Below are 22913 nucleotides of genomic sequence, written 5' to 3' on the forward strand. Positions count from 1 at the left end.
CTACAACTAATTTGGTCTGGGGAAGTGGCTTAACTATTTACATCGATGTGTATTAATATCATTCACTACAGACGGTAATCATCATCTGGCATGATTTTTCCTTAACAGCATGACAAGAACATTTTTTATCCAAGGTTGTGATAACTCTGTAGAACTAAATGCTGTAATATACTCCCAACATCTAATTCTACATACAGTCCAGCTTTGAACTGGAAGGGAAAGGAAACAGCTTTTAATGTTTGGATGAAGTTGACTTTTGATTACAATGTTTAGTGAATTAGACTTTTTTTCTGGTAAATACTGTATAAAATACATCTAAAGCAAAGGAAGATCTTATCAGAGTTTTAAAATCACGTTCATATTAAATTTTATATGTGTATTCCTGTTCCTACAGCATAGCAATTAGATGACAACACAATACAAATATTGAGGCACATCTCTGGTTTGGCCTGAATTTCAGCCTTTTTTTTTTTGTTAAATATAAAGCCATTGATCTTTTCTTTGTCTATAAAATTTTCAGTCATCACTTTACCATGCATTTTAAAATACATGAGCCAGGTCCCTAGTTGGTATAAGTTGGCACAGTTCTAATGATTTCAGCGGAATTGCACCAGTTTGTCCCTCTATATTTTGAGGTGTTCAAATTGACATTTGATGTAGTGGAAACATTAAATACATTTGTTATTTGCCTTAAAGAGGAAAGCAGTTAAACATTTTTAAGCCCTCTTAGGCTTTGTTATAGATCCAACATTTCACACAAGTGCCTTAACCAAGGATGTCAAAAGCAACTAGGAATGACTTTTCTAAAATGATTTATAGTCTTTCCCATCATCATGTTTATTGTAGTTGATTTACTTTAGAAAAGATTTTTTTGCTTGTTTCTTAGTTCAGCAGCATACCCCTCAGCGGTGCCTTATCTGGTCTGACTGCCGCTAGCTCTGTCACGGTCTCTGACCCATCTTCTTTAAAGAGCCACTGGTCTGCACTGTAAAAGCCCAGTTCTTGCTTAGTGTCCAGGTCTTTCAGCCGAAGCTGCAGGCAGAAGGAGAAACAATCATATTTTTTATGAAATATTTTCTTATTCCCCTCCCAACAAAAATTGACATTTCTGACACTCATTTAAAATAATATAATAGTTTCATATATAAATAATGCCTGATTTAGCATGCGGAGGAACAACTATTGCAAGGCCCAGATCCTGTAACTGGGTGCTCCCAAGTGAGCTCTTTCATGGGGCTTCATACAGACATAAAGACCCTCTGAGTGAATCCAGCTGAAGGATCAGGGCCTAAATCCATATGCTAGTCACTGCTGAACCAGAATTTTGAGTGTCTGTGTAAAGCTACAGCAGGCCTATCTGTATATACATATTTGCCCAGAGGTATTAGGGGTGATGTTCATTTACCACTATTACTAACTCTTTTATTGTGCTTTTCGTCAATAGGTCTCAAAGTGCTTCACAATGTTTAATGTATTTAACCTCACAACACCCCGTGAGGTAGGGAAGTATTAATATCCCTATTATGATTCAACATATTTTTGTGTTAACTGTTTATATTTCCTTCTGCTTTTGGTTTGTTTGATGCTTGATGCTGACATTGCATATACCATAGCTGGGATTTTCAAAGGTGTTTATGGGAATTAGGTGTCCAACCTCCTTTGAAAGTTATTAGGATTTTCTATGGGAAATGGGCATGTAAGGGCTCACGTCTACACTACAAGGGTTTATCTACTCTGAGGCCATGTCTACACTACAAACTTTGATTGATGCAAGTTACATTGTCATAAAACTGCCACAGTTAGTTTATTGCTTGTGTGTGTGCATACTTGGCTCCCCTGTTGCAGTGCTGAGCATACTCACCAGGAATGATAGCATCAATGCACAGTATGGTGCACCATGGGTAGGTATCCCAGTGTGCAACATGCTACCGTCCAGCGCACCGTCTTTCAGGAAGTTCTGGCAATGCATGGTGAGGTAGAAATAAACCATGCAGGGCTGACTGGGGTCAACTTCCCAGAGTGCCCTGTCTTCATCCCATAATGTCATCTATATCCATAATTTTTGCACCTTTTTAAACCCACAAACCCATGCAGCCCTCCTTGCAGTCCACCATCTCTGACAGAAGCATGGAGCCTGCACAGCTCTGCACTATTGTCATACGCATTGTAACCATGGGATGCATGATCCTCCAGTATTTGCAGAGCCACAAGAAGAACCAGATGAGTGGGGAACATGATGATACCTTGGAGGACAGATTAATGTAGGACATAGCGAGAACCAATTTCAGAGCTGTTGGTGGCATTCTTGGAGCAGCTGCAGATGGTAAAGTGCCGCTTCTAGGCCTGAGAAATGAGCACTGACTGATGGGATCACATCGTAATGCAGGCTTCGGATAATGAGCAGTGGCTGCAGAACTTTGGGATCTGCAAGGCCACATTCCTGGATCTATTTGCCAAGCTTGCCCCAGCCCTCCAGAGCATGGACAGCAAAATGAGAGCTGCACTGGCAGCAGAGAAGAGAGTGGTGATTGCACTGTGCAAACTTGCAATGGATTGTTACTGGTCAGTGGGAAACCATTTTGGAGATAGAAAATTCACTGTGGGGGGCATTGTCATGCAAGTATGCAGGGGCACAAATCATCTTCTGCTACACAGGACTTTGATTCTCAGCAATGTGCAGGACATCGTGGATGGATTTGCAGCAGTGGGGTTCCCAAAATGTGGTGGAGCAATAGATGGCAAGTAAACCCCTATTTTGGCACCAGACCACCTTGTCACAATGTACATTAAGCATTGGTGGATCACTGAAGATGCTTCACCAATATCAATGTTGGCTGATCAGGGAAGGTGCATGCTGCTTGCATGTTTAAAACCACAGAACTATTCAAGAAGTTGCAGATTTCTTACCTGCCCAGCAGATTACGATTGGCAATGTATGTTGAAATGCCAGTAGTGATTCTGGGGCACCCACCCTACTCCTTTTTCCCCTGGCTCATGAAACTCTACACCAGCCACCTCAACAGCACCAAAGAAAGATTCAGCTGTTGGCTCAGCAGGTGTAGAATGGCAGTTGAATGGACATTTGGTAAATTGAAGAGACACTGGAGTAGTTGACTCAGAACATTGGATCTCAGTGGCAAAAACATCCCAATGATTATAGCTGCCTGCTGCATCCTGCATAATGTCTGTGAAGCAAAGGGGGCAAAAGTTGCTGCCGGGGTAGAGGATGGAGATGGAACAGCTGTCCTCTGAGTTTGAACAGCCAGACAAAAGGCTAGTAGAAAAGCTCAATGCAGAGCTATGCAGCTCAGGGCGGCTTTGAAAGAGCACTTTAACAGTGAACCACAGTAACATGTTGTGGTGTACTGCACTCTACTTGCTCCTGATGTTTTGGAACCTATTAGGAATGGTGTTGTGCTTGGTGTACAGCTATGAATATAACAGTGTCAAGGCATCTATTAATTTTGCGATGCTTGCTGTACATTTATGATTATTACACTGTGTTGTCATTGATTTTTTGAGTTGTGTCCTAACAAAGTGGGTTCTTTAAGAACTGCTAAGCACTCTGCAGCATCTGTTGTGAACTAATAAAGATGACTTATTTTTCAAATAATAGAATTTTATTCGGTAGCAAAACCAGTGCAAAGAAAAATCTGTTCAATTTAAAAGCAAATACATTTAAAACTTAATAAATTAATGGAACAAAACTTACCATGAGGAAAGAACATTCATGTCCATTTTACCTACACAAACACAACCATGGATTTCATAGAGCAGTGTATGTGAAACTGTGCTTGTCCTTAATATCCCCTGAGACGGAGTGGTAGGGCTAGGGATGTGGCCCAAACATCATGTGGAATGTTGCAGTGGGGTGTAGAAAGGTGCTGTAATGAAGTTCTCCGTGGACTGCAAAGAGAGGTGAGCCCATGATTATTGAATCTGTGGGTCCACAAGAGTCTGCAGCATCTGTGTTTGCTGCTGAGAAGCTCCATTATGTCCTGGTGCATCTTCCTCTCCTTTTCTTTCTGGGACTTTCTCCTGTCCACTCTTTCCTTCTCCAGTCTGTCTGCAATGTTCATCCTCCAGGCCCCTTGCTCGCCATCTAATGCAGCCTTGGCTTGCAGGATCTCATGGAAAATGTCCTTCCAAGTCCTCTTCTTTCTCCTTCTGATCTGGGTCAGGCATCCTTTCTCCTGCATCTCCAGTGAAATCTGGTTATAGATGTCCATGTTTCTATGGCTTGTCTATAGCTATGCTTCCACAGCCTCTTCTTTCCATAGGCCTAGGAAATCCAATATCTCCTGCCTACTCCAAGCTGCAGTGCATCCGGAGTGTGTAGCTGGCATAGTTAGCTGGGCAGTCGCACATAACAATGGAGAGTTACTAGTTGTGCTCACCAAACTGGACAATCACGAAAAGGCATTTCAAAAATTCGCAGGGTTTAAAAGGGGACAGGAGCCTTCTGATCTCTGTGACCCCTGGGCAGTGAAGTTTACAATTATGACCAGGAGGGTTCAGTGTCAGGCATTGTGGGATAGCTGCTGTTAGGGTTGACATAAGTAACACTGTCTGCGCTTGCTCTGCATCGACCTCAATACATCAGTCATGACTCTATGCCACTTGGGAAGGTGGTGTTACTTAATTGCTGTAATGGGGCACTTACATCAGTGGGAGACAAATTTAAGTGTAAACACATGTACAGCTAGGTTGACACAAGGCATTTTATGTCGACCTAACTTTGTAGTATAGACCAGGCCTGGGACACTCAGGAAAATTAATCTAAATTAATTAAGGTGTGAATTTAAAGTGGATTATTTAAACTGCTTTAAACCCCTGTGTGAACACTCTCATTCAGAATTCAAGTGGCCTTAATTCAGTTTACTTTAACCACTTCCAAAATGCCAATGCTCTTTAATGAAAACTGGGCACTTAACTCTTTTAACTTCTTTGAAAAACGCATCTTATTGCTTTGGCAGTAAATACTATAGTAAAGGTTATGTAGGGCCCTAATCATAATCTGACATTTTCAGTTGTTCATATATTTATTTTTTTCCCTTTAAGTAGAAATTATCCATGTTTGGTCTTAGCCTGAAAGTGAAAATTTTGTAAAAATTTTGTAAAAGTGTTTGAAGAAAATCCATTTTGCCCATTTCTGAGTTTTTGAAGAGAAAAAAAGTATTTTACACTAATTTTTTAAAAACACACTCTTTGACTCCAAACACAAAATGAAAAATAGCTATTGGCTAGCATATAAAAATATAGTTCCATCCACATGCATACAAACTTTTCTCTAAGGTTCAGAGTTACAACACAAGGTACAAAACTAGCATCTACAGAGCTCCAGAAATTATTTCTTAAGCTTTAAGCATTCCACAGCATGAATTTCTTTGTGTAGAAACTTTATATGCAAGATATTAAAGTTCTCTACACAGAAACCTTCAGCCTTAAAGATCTTAAGTGACTAAGGACTGTAGGTATACATTTCTTTTTGTAGAGTACCTGGAATGCGGATCATCAAGTACATACCAAACTTTATGTACTGGGGTCCTTAAGCATTTAAAAGGCCCCAAAGCTGAAGAATTCCATGTGGCTAAGTTTATGCCCTGAAGTCCCAAACTGTTAAGCGTCTTCATTCTGCAAGGTGCTCCACGTCCATTAATGTCAAGCATTCAGCAACGTGCAGGCTCAAGCTCAAGGAGAGAGAAGACATTGTCCCGCAGTCCCATTTCCATTTCCAGTACATAACAGTTAGCTAGCCATGAGAGAATTGACTGGATTCTTTTAGGAAGTTTAAAAACTAAAACTGTTGCCACTTGTGCACCTACTGCCCTGAATAGAGGTTGATTTATACATGGCCTTGAATGCTTTCCTGAATCGGGGCCACTGTGAATCAGCAGAAGTCAGTCACTCTTTTCATACAGGACCCCCTATACCTGCTAAAAGTATGCTTCATTAGAAAATATTGCTCCCCCCACTACATAATGGATTTTGTGATATGCACTAAATATAGGACTCAGCAAATATCAATTAATTTAACATATTCTGTCAGAAATTGCATATTATGGGCAAAACTCCCATTGACTTTAATGGGGCCAGAATTTCACCTTCTATTTCTGACACATGCTAATAAATAATATTGTTGCATTACAAAGAAGTGCTCTACATTGTATAAGGTAATGTACTTCCAAAAGATATTTTTCTATTGTTATTATGCATGGTGCATCCAGGTCAAATGTAATTTATGTGAAATACCTTGTGAAGTTTAATTCCTCTTCTTAAACGTGGGCCAGATAACATGAAGGAAACTTTTGTTACATCACCAATATCATCAACAGTCAACTGTGAAATAATAATAAAAAAAAGTTAACTGAAGCATAAACACCTTACACAATAATTTTGATGGCACAAAGCAAGTCTTTTTGGATTTTGTTTTGTTTTGTTTCTCTTAACTTGTTTGGAAAGATGAGTGAAGAAAGGAGAATGCTGAGCAAGGAGTTTGCAAAAAGAAAAGGAGTACTTGTGGCACCTTAGAGACTAACCAATTTATTTGAGCATGAGCTGTAGCCCACAAAAGCTCATGCTCAAATAAATTGGTTAGTCTCTAAGGTGCCACAAGTACTCCTTTTCTTTTTGCGAATACAGACTAACACGGCTGCTACTCTGAAACCAAGCAAGGAGTTGTGAATGTTACGGTGAATAAACCCCAATGGTAAATCAGAAAATGAATCTGAACTCATATAGTACAGTATATATCTCCCACAAAAAACGTTAACTTTTAAGTTAAAGCATGTAGGCTACACAGCCCACCCCAAACTGTAAAAAGCAAGGAAATTACAACTAAGCCATTCAACTACCCAGCTACATTCCATTTATCATTTCCTTTTCTCAACCTTAGTTACCTCCATTCCCCTGCTCACAGGCCACAGATCTCCATCCTCGACCTGAGCAACCAACAGGCACCCTTGAACTCTGACCAAGTTTATTGGTTATATTTCCAGATGTTTTCAAGATCTGGATAGGGTTGGTGGTGGCTTCCATAAATTACTTTGTACATAATTGTGTAGTAGTTTTGTATTGGTGTGAGTAAATAAAAGATAGGGTCAGATTGGAAATGGTGGAGATGGCATATATTTTTCCTTCATGTTTATGAAAAAACTTTAGTGAAGAGATGATCTATATTCTAGCAATTGTTTGGAAACTTGGTATTTATTTTTATGTAGAAATTAGAGAACTGAAATTTACATATGTTTAACTGTTTATATTTAAATTTACACTTGTGGTTGGAATTAATGCTACCCTTTGGTTGTTCGGGCTGAATATAAAGATGTGCGGGCTGTGGGTGGTTGAAAGGGACTAGCTGAGGTTGAGAAGTAAAGCACAGATGAGGAGTTGAATCCTTTAACTGCTTTTTTTTATTTGCATTAGTGGTATTGCAGCAATATGTATTAGCCCCTATATGACCCCCTTGAAAGAGTGGATTTCCCAAGATACTCATAGACTCTAAGGCCAGAAGAGAACACCACTAATCTGACTTCCTGCACATCGCAAGCCACAGAACCTCACCCACCCCCTCCTGTAATAGACCCATAACCTCTGGATGAGTTACTGAAGTCTTCAAATCATGACTTAAAGACTTCCAGTTACAGAGAATCCACAGAGAATAAACCAGTGAGTGACCGGTGAGCCATGCTGCAGAGGAAGGCAATAAACCCCAGGGTCTCTGCCAATCTTATCTGAGGGAAATTCCTTCCTGACCCCAAATATGGTAATCAGTTGAACCTTGAGACTGTCTGCAAGACCTACCAGCCAGACACCTGAGAAACAATTCTCTGTAGTAAGTCAGAGCCCTCTCCAACTAGTGTCCCATCTCCAGCTATTGGCATTTTTGCTATTAGCAGTCGCAGATAGGTCACTTGCCAATGTAAGCAATCTTATTATACCATCCCCTCAATAAACTTATCAAGCTCAGTCTTGAAGCCAGTTGGATTTTTTGCCCGCACTGCTCCCCTTGTAAGACTGTTCCAGAACTTCACTCCTCTAATGGTTAGAAACCTTCATCTAATTTCAAGCCTAAACTTGTTGATGGCCAGTTTATATCCATTTGTTCTTGTGTCCACATTGGCACTTAACTTTAATAACTCCTCTCCTTCCCTGGTATTTATCCCTCTGATGCATTTATAGAGAGCAATCATATCTCCCCTCAGCCTTTGTTTGGTTAGGCTAAACAAGCCAAGCTCCTTGTGTGATGTTACACTCCATATTCTTTATGGAAATATGCTTATGATATGGATATGACATAACTGAGATGTACTTTATGTAAGATGGGTCTTGTACAGTATCATTTGAAAGGTTACGATTTATTGAATGTGATTATCCAATTTGTATGCCTGTAACATTTCTGTATCTGAAGTTAGGAATATTGACTATGTATCTGTATTTCAAATGGGTTACTTTGGGTGTCACCCCCAACTAGCCCTTCAGGTACAACAATGAGAAAGCCAGACAGTGCTAATGGCCCATTATCAAAGACAATGGACCGTAAAAGAGCTTAGTCTTCCTGTGGATGCTTGAGACAGCCTATGAGTAGTGGCTGCCACAGCCCTGCAGAGACACCTGGTAAGGGACACCCCTCCTCCCATTTTGGAATGCCAGTGTTTGTCCCCTGGAAGACAAAGGGTTTCCGCATTACACAAGAGCTATATAAGGCAGGGGAGTGACATCATCAGGATTCTCCTCTGTCTCTCCACCCAAAGAGAGGCTGTGAAACACCTGCAAACAAGAACTGAGCTGATGGGGAGAAGAGTTGAGTCCAAGCTGGAAGGGCGTCTAGCTTGTGAATAATAATACTTGAGTTCTCAAACTGGAGACCAGTGCAGCTGCCTTTCAAAACTTTCTGTACTCTGTCTTCAACAATTTGTAACCAATTTCTTTAGTGAAACAAGCTTAGCTTGCGTGCTTTGTTTTATTTGCTTAGTAATCTGCTTTGTTCTGTTTGTTATCTCTTTAACCACTTAAAATTCACCGTTTGTAGTTAATAAACTTATTTCTTGTTTATAATATAACCCCATTTGTACAATTCATAATTGGAGGGGTGGGGGTGGAGTAAGAGGCTGTGCATACCTTCCTCCACATTGAGGGAGGAGGTGGATTTCAAAATATACCTTTGGGTCTGCACTCCAAGGGAGGTGGACACATGAGTGCTGGGGAAAGTCCCTTAAACTGAGTCTTCTCAGAACTGATCTCAGTGTCTGCGTCATTCTGCAGCTTGGTGTGGCCCTGCCTGTGTGTGTGCTGGAGGAGGCTTAATAGCCTGGCTCAGCAAGACAGGTAAAAAGGGTGCTTAAGCTGGCAGAACAGGCAGGCTCAACAGTATCCCAGTACATCAGGTGGCATCCTAAGGGGGGCAACTGGTCACACCTTGAATCTCCTCATCAGGTAGGTTTTCTGTTCCTCTGATCATCCTAAGAACCCTTCTTTGCATCTGTTTCAGTTTGAATTAATCTTTGTTGAACATGAGAGACCAGATGTCTAGAGTATTCTAGATGAGGTCTCACCCGTGCCTTGTATAATACTTCCCTACCTCTACTGGAAATACCTTTCCTGATGCATCCTAGAATTGCATTAGTCTTTTTCACGACTGCATCACATTGCTGGCTCAAAGTCAATCTGTGATCAAATAATACAGCCAGGTCTTTCTCCTTCTCTGTCACTTCCAATTGATAATTCCCCAGTTTTTAGCAAAAAATCTAATTTTTAATCCCTAAATGCATGACTTTGCAATTTGTACTACTAAATTTAATCCCATTTCTATTACTCCAGTATTCAAGGTCCTCCAGCTCTTCTTGTATGATATTCTGGTCTGCCTCCATATTGGCAATACCTCCCAACTTTGTGTCATTCACGATTTTTATTAGAACACTCCCACTTTTTGTGCCACGGTCATTAATAAAAATGTTAAATAAGATTGTTCCCAAGACTGAGCCCTGAGGAACTCTGGTAGTAATCTCCCTCCAGCCTGACGGTTCACCTTTCAGTATGACCCATTGTAGTCTTCCCATTAATCATTTCCTTATCCACCTTTCTTTTCTCATAATGATCCCCATCTCCTCCAATTTAACTAATAATTTCCCATGTGGAATTGTATCAAATGTGTTACCGAAATCCAGGTAAATTATATCTATTGCATTTCCTTTGACTAAAAAAATCAGTTATCTTCTCAAAGAAAGAGTTCAGGTTGCTCTGGCACGATCTACCTTTTGTAAAACTATTGTGACAAAGTTCCTGCTCTACCTTGGTGGGTCTTGCCCTTATTGGCGGATTTGCTCGCCTTGGAGCTTCACAGCAGCCCTCAGCTTGGCCATTTTTCTGAATTCATAGTCCAGGCCGACTCCTCCTGTGTCTGACCAGGAGTTGGGAGGATTTGGGGGGAACCCGGGCCCGCCCTCTACTCCGGGTTCCAGCCCAGGGCCCTGTGGAATGCAGCTGTCTAGAATGCCTCCTGGAACAGCTGTGTGACAGCTACAACTCCCTGGACTACTTCCCCATGCCTCCTCCCAACACCTTCTTTATCCTCACCATAGGACCTTCCTCCTGGTGTCTGATAATGCTTGTACACCTCAGTCCTCCAACAGTCTGCGTTCTCACTCTCAGCTCCTAGCGCCTCTTCCTCCCCACTCCTCACACGCACACTACAAACTGAAGTGAGCTCCTTTTTAAAACCCAGGTGCCCTGATTAGCCTTCCTTAATTGATTCTAGCAGCTTCTTGATTGGCTTTAGATGTTCTAATAAGCCTGTCTTAATTGTCTCCAGAAGGTTCCTGATTGTTCTGGAACCTTCCCTGTTATCTTATCCAGGGAAAAGGGACCTACTTAGCCGGGGGCTAATATATCTGCCTTCTATTACTCTCCTATAGCCATCTGGCCCGACCCTGTCACACTATGTTGTGTTTTATCCGAATTACCATTTACCTCTTTGTCCTCAACTACTTTCTCTTACAAAATTTGTTCCAAGACCTTGCATACAATTGAGGTCAAACTAATGGGCCTGTAGTTTCCTGGATCACTCTCTTTTCCTTTCTTAAAAAATAAGTATTATATTAGCAAGCAGTCGCAGACTACAACCGCCAAGTTTATGAATTCATTAAAAAGTCCTTGCTATTGGGCTTGCAATTTCATATACCAGTTCCTTTAATATTCTTGGATGGAGATTATCTGGGCCCCCTGATTTGGTCCCACTAAGCTTTTTAAGTTTTACTTCTACCTTGGATGTTGTAATTTCTATTTCCATATCCTCATTTCCATTAGCCACCCTGTCACTATCCCTAAGCTCCTCATTACCCTTATTAAAAAATGAGGCAAAGTATTCCTTTAGGTATTAGGCCGTGCCTATGTTATTTTTAATCTACATCCCATCCTCAGTGTTTAGCAGTCCCACTTATTTCCTTGTTTTCTTTTCATTTATATGGCTATAGAACGTTTTACTATTGGTTTTAATTTCCTTTGCACTTCCATATCTACTTGGATTTTTCTCTATACTTTTCACTTTTTCTCTATGCTTTCTGATCTCCAAGAGGTAGCTTTCCTTGCTGATTGTTCCCATCTTTCATTCCTTGTAGGCTGTCTGCTTTCTCTTAATAAACTATTTGAGATGCCTGCTTGTCCAATTTGGCCTGCAACTCTTCCCTACAATTTTTCCCCTTTGCTTGGGATGCAGACTTCATATAGTTTCTGCAACTTTAACTTAAAGTAATTCCAAGGCTCCTCCACATTCAAGTCCTTGAGTTCTTCGGTCCAGTCCACTTCCCTAACTAATTCGCTTAATTTGTTAAAGTTTGCTCATATGAAATCAAGGACCCTAATTGCAGATCTGTTTTTGTTTAGCCTTCTATTTAGTTTAAGATGAATTGGCTCATGATCACTTGAACCAAGGCTGTCCTCTACAACCAGATCTTTTAGGAGGTCCTCACTACTTACCAATACCAAATCTAAAATGGCATCACCTCTTGTTGGCTCAGTGACTATTTGGTGAAGAAATCTATCAGTTATCACATCCAGGAATATCTGACCCTTACCATTATTAGTAGCACTTGTCCTCCAATCTATATCTGTGAAATTGAAGTATCCCAGGATCACACAATTCCCAGTAGTATTTATTTAATTAAAAATATTAAAGAGGTCTCTATCCATATCCATATCAGATCTTAGGGACCCCAAACACTATCCCAGTGGAGCTTCTGGTAGCTTTCCTCCCCAACGTGATTTTGACCCAAACTGATTCTGTTTTATCCATTCCACCACTGCTAACATCTTACAGTCTATCTCATAATTAATATACAATGCTACTCCACCACATTTATCTTTATTTCTGTCTTTCCTAAACAGCACATACCCTTCAATATCTGTACTCCAGTTGTGACTACTATTCCACCATGCTTCTGTTATCCCGATAATATCTGGTTTCACTTCCTGTACCAGTAGTTCTAGTAGTACTGTTTTCTTGGTGCATGGGAGATGTCAGATATCAACTCTGACCAATAAAGCAATCTGTGTACACAATATGGCACACAGAAAACACAATGTACCTTTCCCAGTTACACATTGTTAAGATCCATATAAAATATAATAAAAAGAAACTAACCAAAAAAGGGTCATTTTTCAGATTTTGAACCTTCTGTGCAGCAGATTTCCCTTTTGTTCCAAAGGCAACAACTTGAATATCAGGAACTTTTTCTGGTATGTGTGTACAGTACACCCACATTTGCCACCGTCCTCTGCTTTTAGTATCAAAGTATTTTACTGGATCAGATGTCATGGTCATTTCTATATTTATAAGAAATAAATATTCAGAATACATATCTTTCTTATAAGTCACCGTAAATCATTACATTAATTTATAAATTGAAATTTTCTCAAAAATACTTAGTCATACAACACTAATCTGTGTAAGCAAAAAAACATTTTGTTGGCATTACCTTTCAGTGGAATTACTAGTTCTGTAAAATCTTTCTTTGAATGTTTGCTGATCCAGTCATTGTGTGCAAAGACATGCGTGGCAAAAGGATAACTTTCTTCTTTTATAACAATTTTTTCCAAGAACCAGTCATCTGATTAAAACAAATATATTAATTTATTTCATTTCAAGTAACAATGACAAGCTCTGCCTACACTGTCTGAAGCTTCTGATTTAAATAAGAATGCAGAGGACTCAGCAACTCACAGAAGACATATACTCCCAGGCTTGGGGCTACAGAGATTTCTTATTTGTGATTATAACTCACGTAGCTCAAGAGTTTTCTCCTCCTCCACAGGAGGAATATTACTCACCCAAGAATGCAATAAATACATGTTACACTGTAACCGTGTGACATGACTTGTTTGGCAACATAGGAAGGAAACAAAAGAAAACTAATATAAAGAATGTTTTAAAAATGGCCCTTTCGCATATAACAATGAATTATTCCAGGACTGGTGTATTATCATCAGCCTTTGAGGATTAGAAATGAGAAAAGTCCACATACATCCCCACTGAAACTGAAGCTACTGGCTTGAGGCACTTGAACCGCACTTGGTCCTGACATATCTCTGACTGTTTTTCAGCTAATCCTAAATAGGAGGAAACTATTTTGGCAAAATCCTGGCCTTACTTAAGTCAATGGCAGTTATGACTCTGACTTCAGTGGGGCCAGGATTTCACCCTTTCACTTTAAGCAATAAGAGGCAAATAGCACCCTGATATGGTTTTTCCTATATAAATGACTTGAAACTCCATGAATTTGGCTCCTGAATTTTCCACATGTTCTTGCTCTCAATGGTGGGCGTAGGGACGGAGAACTGGGTTTGCCACTCTCAGAGATGGTCTGCAACTTGCAGATCTCAGGAGATCTGGAGAGGCCAGGGCTACCTGCGTCTCTTCTCTGTGTCTCCACATGGTCACTTGGTCCGCATGGCACTGAGAGTCCTGAAGGAGCCATGATCCCACACAGTCCCCAACTGTTACTACCTACTTTGAAGTTCCAAGCATTATTTACATTGAGAATCGGAGGGCAGCTGGGAGAAATGATGCTGCAGAGAGTGTAGCTTTCTCTGCCTGCCACCCCACCCCAAATCCCCTTAAACACCTGTGAATGGATTTCCATAGGAAACGAGGACAATATTTGGGAGCCAGCAGGCCCCCTCTTCCATGCCCCTCTTTTTACCTCAACTGATTGATCTTTGTTCCTCTCCCCTGGTGGCAGGGGAGGAAAGCATTTCACCCTGAGTGATTAAGGATTTATTTTATACTTAATAAAAATGTCGATAATTTTAAAAATGGAAAATTTAAAACAGTGTATGTGTGTATTGGGGGTGGAGAATGATAGCCAAATGAGATGCAAAACAAGAAAAAACAACATACTTTTGCTGGAAAACAAAAATATATGCTGAATCTACTGGCAGAACCAAATATATCAAACAAGCCACTTATTGTAAAAAACAAACAAGAAGTGCCTCATAATTTTTCACTGTGTAATTCACTGGATACTGCTTATGATTCTCCTATAGTACACTGAGCATTTAAGTGAAACCAGGTTATATACAATCTAACACAAAACACAGAAAAAACCTGAAAAGGTCCAGCAATTTCAATTTTTTTCACTAGTTTCCAAATAGAACAGACCTCATTAAACATTTGATCTGTAATCATAATTTTAACAGATGTTTTTCTGCATTTCTGACCCCCATTACATCTGATGATAATCAAAGTTATTATATGGTATTTGTTACAATGCAATGCTGTATATTCCAGCACATAGTTTATTTTAAAATAATGTACCTTTTTTAAAACTTTTAAATCCAACAAGAACTTGATTCAGCTTGCCAAGGTGAACTGCTTTGATTCTGAAAACATCCACCTGCAATTTGAGAATAATTTAAATTGTGGTTTTGCACTGGTAGGTATGTATGACTTATGAATTTACCTCTGCATAAGTGGACATTGCTTTGTCTGTTAGTGCACTTTACTTTACCCTTGTCATGTCATTCCATTTCTTTCAAGTGCATAATAAAACAGTATGTGCTGTAATTGATATTTCCAATGTCAGTGACTAGTGTGACTTTTCTGATTAATTTTAAAGTATCACTATCGTTAATAAACAGTATTTTCAGCAACTTTGATGCTCAGCTTGAAGTTCCAGTAAGATGCTGATTTCTACTAATCTTGTAGGATGAAATAACTAAATCGGATAAATTATGACTGTTATAAGAAGTAACATTATACCTATGTATCTATATTAGGGTTTTCTATGGAAGTCATCTCCATCACACAAAAGAGCTTCTCAGGTACCTTAGATTTGCATGGTGAAGAGCTTAGTGAACTTAATGGAGTCTTTTGATCTTCTTTCCTGGTATAAGACACAGACACAGACACAGACACAAAGTTCTTGGTTTGTTTGTTTTCTCACTCTTTTTTCAAACACCTCTCTTCAGTCTGGTTAGAGGTGGGAAAGTTCTCATAAAAGCACATGCTTAACTTTAAGCACATGCGACTTAGGTAGCTGCTTAAAATTAAGGGCATGTTCTATTGAATATAGACGGGATTACTTGTGCTTAAAGTTAAGAATGTACTTAAATATTTTGCTGACTCAGGCCTCCAAGATCAGGATCTTGAAGCATGCGATAAATAATTGAATTAGTCTGACCTCCTTGGGAAACTTGTTCCAGAACAAAACCTCCACAACTAAGGTTGCTTTATCTCTGGTGCTCATGAACTTCTCCCAGGCTTTGCTCTTCTAGAGAGGAACAGTTGTCCAAGTGAGTTCTGAATGAAGATGCAGTTGCTGATGTAGCTTGATTCTGACCCAGTAATGGCTTTTAAGATCAGGCCAGAGACTTGAACTGGCAGTGGAAACCCTGCACTGCTACCATGTTCAGTGCCAGGTACAATGGATTACGACAACCCAGCCTGGAGGCGATGAACACATGGATTACTGTGGCCAAATTCTCATCTGAGAGGAAGGGTGAAGTATCAAAGTCAAAAAAGTAGGTGTTTTGTCAGATTGTCATCAGGGAAGATAGGGTAAAGAATACAGTAAGGAGAGTAGTGAGCACCATTAATCCAAAGAGTGCTGTGATTACTTGAGCTCTAGAATCTTTAAACAATAAGTACAAGATCAAGATACTGGACTCCAGTAGATGGAAGAGTCCTGCTCCAGGTGACGTAGTTGCTCCCCTAACCAAACATATCCGAGAATGGGAACAGAAATTAGATATGCAAAAAGAAAAACTTGAGGACTCAAAGAACAGGAGTCTCTTCATTGTTGGAGTCAGTCAGCTGAGTCAGCACTCAGAAAATCAGTGAGTCAGTCCATGAGTTTCCTGTCTCAATGCATTATTCTTAAAGGATACTTTAAAAGTGAATTTATTGCAAGGAGAATAAAGAAAACGCAGAAGCCTTATATATGCAGAAAGAAAACAGAACCACCTCCCTTCTCAGCCAGCACTAATATTTTATGTCTCTACCAACTGCTTGTGGAATCCTGCTTTCTCTAAGTATCATCCGCACCTACCTACCAAATAGATGGCCCCACTGCGTGCCGTACATTCTCCTTCAAAGCCTGGGTAGCCCTACAGTTCTAAGTCCTCTTTAACTACTGTCTCCTGATTTCCTTTGTAAAGTCTGAGCAGGGAATTAACTCCATACTTGTTGGATATCAGGCAGGGCTTTACACTCTGCTGCAGAACTGTACAAATTAATTAGCCTAACTGGAAGGCTGAAATGAGCAGCAAGGATCCAGTTTGTTTTTCATAAAACCTGGCTTCTAAAACTTTTAAGAATGAAAATCAGCAGACAAAATGAAGAGAGGAGGGTTTAGAGCACAGAGAGAACATATGTCAAGTAGAAGATTCTTTGAGGTACTTCAGCTACAAAGAGCAGACTAATGTCTATCTATTAAAGTAAAAAAAAAAAAAACCAGCAAAAGGTTTTATTTCATATGTTCTTGTGGAATTGTTATTATTAGTGGATGCACAATAAAGATGGAAAAAATTCAAAATACAAAAGTAGAGAGATAATACAGATGTATGAATCAAAAAGACAAATGTCAAAAGGACTTTGGTAGGCATCACATATTTTAGTCCTTCAACAGCTGATAGATCAGCACACGGTAAGAAGCCATCAAGTAGGTGTGCAACGTTCTCAACAGCACAAGAGTTTCCCAGGTCCCCAGGTGTGGTCATTTGCTGTACACCTCGCCACCCCGCCTTTGAAACAGTTGAGCTTGCACCAGACAGAGCATGGCAGCTCAAAGCCAGGCAGTCTCTCATCAGGCGAGTCATGAGGAAGGAGTTTCTTACAGTGGAAGCAGCTCGTTCCCATTCTGTTCACCACAATGTGGAAGCATCCGCTGTAGAGATGGTCGGTAAAGTAGTCCAGATTGGTTTTCCGCTGATGATTTGGGGTCAAGATGTCTCCCATATATCTTTGCAAAGTGGCAGTCATGGCAACTCCTGGATTTTGACAAGGAGGTTCTCCTCATCATGCCCTGGGGTGACTAAAGCAGCAAGCATTAAACAGAATCTGGATAATCTGGATTCTAGTTACAGTGATACTGGAGCAGTATTCATTGGTTCTTCACTTTCCATTCTTCAGCATTCGTTCAACACCACTCAGTGTTGAGGAGCTGTCAGCTGCAAAAAGCTTAGTAACAGAGAAATGCATGTAGGTTCCTTATAGAGTGATTTTACATTGACCTTTGATAAAAATGTAACTATGTCTTGCAAACCTGAATTTGTATCAGACACTGAGGTCTAACAAGGTATCTGTAAGATTTTGATCTGAAATTTTCTTTAACTGTCCTATGTGCTATTCTCTTGCCAACAGTTGTTTCAGGATTTTTTCTGCAAAAGTTTTTGAATTCTCAAAAACCAAGAAGATTTTTGCAAGGTTAATAAGGAATTTCTGAACAGAGGAACTAAAGAAGGCAAATGAGGACTGGAATGAGACATTTGCCTTATTATTATTTATTGTTTATATTGCTAGGTAGGGGTTCATGATGGTTCACAAAACACACAGTGCCATATTCATTTAATCAGGCACAACACCAAGATATCTTACGGAGAGCTATGCACTTCCACCAATGGTGCAGTTGGCCCATAGTTTAGATAAGTCACTGCACCAAGGGGTTTGTAATCTAATTTTCTGAACAAAAATACTTCATTAATTTAACTATCTTTCTGTTGTGCAAGTTGATGGTACAGAAGAGCAACCACATTTCATCCCAGAGATGGTTGTCACTTAGTAGTAAGTAAAATGATCCCTAAATGGAATGGGCAGGCTGATCAAGTACTTTTAACATCCTTGAGCATGAAAAGCTCTAATGCAAATGTGCGGTATTATTAAGGAGACATTTACAATTTCAATTATTTTTCCTCAGTTCTTTTACCTGGCCTCTGGCAAAAGTGATGGGTCCACTTCTTGAATTATTAAGCCATCTTTTCCCGGAGTCACCTCTTGCTCCTTGAATACAAAGATAAGCCTCTCCACTGGTATCTGCTTTCTTTATGTCTCCAGTGTGCACATGAATGGAGTATTCCACAACTAAAAGAAAATTTTTAAATCAGTCAGTATAAAAAGGGAAACTCTGTGTCATCTTGTCTCATAATTGGGTTCCTTATGAAAATGCTTAGGTTATGTTGTATTGTTTTATGTGAGGATCACTTGATATATTCTTAAAAAAGGAAAGGCACGGTACCACAAAATGGCACCTTAAAAGTTTTTAATTAGAGGCAGGGTCTGTATAGAATGCAGTTATGCAGCTCCACAGATAGCTACTTAGTTCATCTTTTTGTCAAGTTATTAAGTATTATTTGTATTATGGTTGTACCTAGAGGCTTCTACCAAGATCAGAGTCCTATTGTGCTAGGCACTATACAAACACACAATAAGGTATGATCCCTGCCCCAGGTAGTTTACAATCTAAATATACAAGACAGACACAGCATGGGAAAAAGTATTATCCCCATTTTATACAAGGAGAAGTGGGTCACCTCAGATTAAGTCCCTGCCTACATTACAGAAATTTGCACAATTGTAATTTAGTCAGTATATTTACACTGTCAATATAGTTACATCCTAATGGAGTCACCCTGCTGTGATGTAAGGCAGGGTTGAAACCAGTGCATCTTAATCCAGTAGATTAATGGAGTAAACTGCATATAAACTGGTATAAATTAATCATACAAAACAAGGGGATTTAGCCACATTACTAATAATTCCAACGAGAGTTGTGTGGCTAAATCTAATATTCAGCTTTGAAAATCTCAACCTTAGCTCCTGCTTACTATAGTTACACTTGATTTGGAAGGGGTGGACAGGGGAAATCCTTAAACAGAAGAAGCAGCTAATTGTTTCCTCTGTTCAGTATCTGAATATTAATTATTATTACTTGTATTATGCCTAGAAACCCAAGTCTTGGACCAGAACACCATTGTGTACAGACACAGAACAAAAAGATGTTTTTAGTTCTGATAGAACAGTATCCTAGAGCAGGGGTCCCCAGTGCAGTGCCCGCGGGCACCACAGTCTTCTAGGAATAGGAATATGGATGTTTTCAGAAAGGTTGAGAACCACTGTCTTAGGCAAAGTAATGTAGCAAATCTGTGGCCAGCTATACACCCAGGCTATTAGGAACTACAGGGAGGCAACAATGACTAACTATCTCAGATCCTTCTGCTTTAGAAGCATCAACTTGAGCTAAAGAAGAACCTGTTAGCTTTAGCAATATGACACTCAGATTCCTTTCAGAAGGGGAAGTGGTATATTTGTAATTAATTATCATTATTATTATTTTTAAATAATAAGCCATTTTATACCACAATTGTCACACTTTAGGTTGTGGGTTCATCAACCAATACACACATACTTTGGTGTATGGAAGGGCAAATAAGCTGGCTGATGAACTCACATCCTATCACAATTATTGTTTAAGGCTTGATTTCAGAGGTGCTGAGCACCCACAAATTCAATCAAAGTCCACAGATCTGCCAGGATTTCAGAAGTTTCAGCTCCCACTCATGCCAAAGTCATCACCAGTATGCTGCAGAAATCAGAGAGGCTACAGAATTTAGGTCCAGAATGCTACAGAATATACAGGAATTGTATTAAAATTCACAGAAGATCATGAGGTCTTCATTACAGCAAGTTTCTTGGATTCCCCATAATACATTTATGGAAGGTTTAAGAGTGATTGTTAAAAACACACTGTGAAAAATTAAGTAACCACAAGCTAAAGCTGTCGTTTATTCTCATGCGTAGGTGATGGCAAAAGAGAAAAAAAGAGTGTTCTGCAAGATATTTATTTTTAAACTTTTCCTACAGCTCTTTTCACAAGCTGGTGCTATTCAGATTGAGTGTTATAAAAAAAAAGGGTGAATCCAAATATTGTGACATCTTATACAGTCATTTTTCTAATCCTTTTAAAATATAAAAAGTTCATGTCACTGAAGTAAGGGTTTTACAGGCCAATTTTGCATACTGACTGAGTTTAACAAGTAATAAGGGCTGTATCTATCCACACTGGTAACATTTATGTACATGTTGCAACACATTTCTGCTAGGTGGAAACATCTTTGTTTCTCTTCATCCTTTGACTGTGCGGGGATGGCATGTAAAGAAGCCTCTTTTGTGAAAAGTAACTTTCATTTCAGTGTGGCATTATTTATCGTATTCAAGGACTCCCCCATCACTTTTAAAAAAATTAGTCGAGGTCTTGATCCAGCAAAGCTCTTGATGTCAACTGGACTACTCATGTACTTGAAGAAGGTGCTTAAGTGCTTTGCTAGATTGAGCGTACTCTCTTTAAGGTGCCTAAATATGCTTAGGGGTGTAAATTAGCCTACCTATACTGAAGTCAATGGAGCTGCACTGATTTGCACCAGCTGAGGATCTGACCCACACATTTTAAAGCAAATGATCTGCCTAGGTGATATTTTGGCAGCAAGTTGTTCTGCCATTGGAAAAACTAGGGTTTAAGATGCAGGATTCTCTGGGTCAGCAGAAACAAGATATGTCATTGTTGTGATGCACCCAGAGCCTAGTCCTGCTTACCTTGTTCATGCAAGTAGATCTATTGAAGTCAGTACACCTCTTGTTTGAATGAGGTGAGAAGGATTTTTTATTCATAGATTTCAAGGCCAGAAGTGACCACTGTGATGATCTAGTCTGACTTCCTATACAACAGACCATAGAACTTCCTAAAAATAATTCCTAAAGCAGATCTTTTAGAAAAAAAATCATCTAATCTTGATTTAATAATTGCCAGTGATGGAGAATCTACCACAATCCTTGGTAAATTGTTGCAATGGTTAGTTAACATCACTGTTACACATTTACAACTGATTTCCATAGACTACACATTAGCTTAGACTATGTCTCAGATTTCCAAAGAGGTCCGCACCTCCATTTGAAATTTTTGAAAAAATAAATGAAAACGAAAAAAGGTTGAAAACTACTTGTTTAGCACTGTCGTAACATTGGAGCTGCCCACCGTTGCATGTGAGGGGGCACTGTGTTAAGGAGATGGAAATGGTCCTATAGCTGGAAGACAGGGCAAGGTTGAACTCTTGGGAGAATCCAGTCCAATACTTGCTTTTCCTCCCTGGTACTGGATGAGCTCTACACTCCTAATGCTGCTGGCATTCCTTCAGATCAGGCCATAACAGGAGAAAGCATGACTCTGCATTGGAAACTGAAACTATGAATGGGATAGACTGGACACAGAACCAACAACATGTCCAGCTGAGGCTAATGGGGTGACATAGGAGACATGAACACAAAGTGTAAGTCTCCCTGCTCTCTTGCTAGGAAGGGTTTAGATGTGTATATGGGGGGGGGGGGAGTTACGTCTGGGACTGGATATTACTTACTGAAAGACTGCCTCTGAGTAAAGATCAAAAAGATGAGGGTACTTTTTTCCTGGAAAATTTCCATGAAAATCAGAGTTGATAATGGATGTCGTGATACTGATATGGCCTCTATTATAACCAGGCAATTGGTGCTAACAGTAAAAGTGGTTGTGTATTTTGGGGTTTACCTTTTATCTTTAACTTTGCTATCTAAAGTGATCTTTCTATCCATCTTCTCTGGGCGGGGGGGGGCCTAAGAGGTTGGGACACAATGATTTGTTTATTTTTAAAGTGTTTTATTTTATTTGGTCTTGTGCTATGAAGGGATTTATTAAAGGCATCTTCATGTCCTGCTGTCTCTTTCAGCCCATGAATGACTGCAATCAAATAAAACTCTAGAATATCTTTGTCACCAGTAAGCAAACTGGTATGCAAAGAAAAGCTGCCTGTTTGTTAGAAAATTTAGATTGATTTAGTACTGTGATGCTGAAATATAAAACACTGCCCCAGAAACAACACTTTCCCATATAGAAAATCACATGTATAGTACAGGGAATATGAACAGCATTGGCTCTGATCTTGAAGACACACATAAGCCCAGTGGGCCTATTCACATGCATAAAATTATTCACATGCAGAAGGTTATGTAGGATTGAGGACATATTCTTTTGGTTGGGGGCTCATGAGGCCTATAATACAGAGGTGTTACTCACAGCAGTGCCTGATATTTAGGAAATTACTCAAAAATCTGTCTCAGAAGATGAGGAACTGAAAAATAAGAAGTGGATGAAAATAAATGCCTCATAGACATCATTTCTGCTTTAGACATTCTTGGGGTTATGAATTAGCACATTTGGGAATTTGTTTGTGTTTTATGTAGTCACAAGAATTTTGATAAGTGTTTAAATTTTGATTTTTTTTTTAGCATTTCCCTTTTGTGGATGGTTTTAAATCAGTAAGTCATCCCTAATACCACTGAGAGGTTAAAGGAATCCTTTTACTCAGGAGATAGGTGCCTGTGTTTTGTTCTTAGAGCA

At 39.6% G+C, this 22913-nt stretch overlaps 1 protein-coding gene across 1 annotated transcript in view; it reads right to left on the reverse strand.

Annotated features, from left to right (window-relative positions):
* RP1 (RP1 axonemal microtubule associated) overlaps positions 1-22913 on the reverse strand; it is a 295779-nt gene that overhangs the window by 59163 nt on the left and 213703 nt on the right. Inside the window, exons 38-43 of the mRNA XM_043539623.1 lie at positions 18417-18571; positions 14810-14888; positions 12972-13103; positions 12638-12819; positions 6253-6339; positions 900-1032 (exon numbers count right to left, since the gene is read on the reverse strand). Of these exons, the coding sequence (XP_043395558.1) occupies positions 900-1032; positions 6253-6339; positions 12638-12819; positions 12972-13103; positions 14810-14888; positions 18417-18571 (768 nt within the window). The remainder of the gene's footprint in view (positions 1-899; positions 1033-6252; positions 6340-12637; positions 12820-12971; positions 13104-14809; positions 14889-18416; positions 18572-22913) is intronic.

The sequence above is a fragment of the Chelonia mydas genome, chromosome 2 (genome assembly GCF_015237465.2).
Source record: "Chelonia mydas isolate rCheMyd1 chromosome 2, rCheMyd1.pri.v2, whole genome shotgun sequence".
Classification (NCBI taxonomy): domain Eukaryota; kingdom Metazoa; phylum Chordata; order Testudines; family Cheloniidae; genus Chelonia; species Chelonia mydas.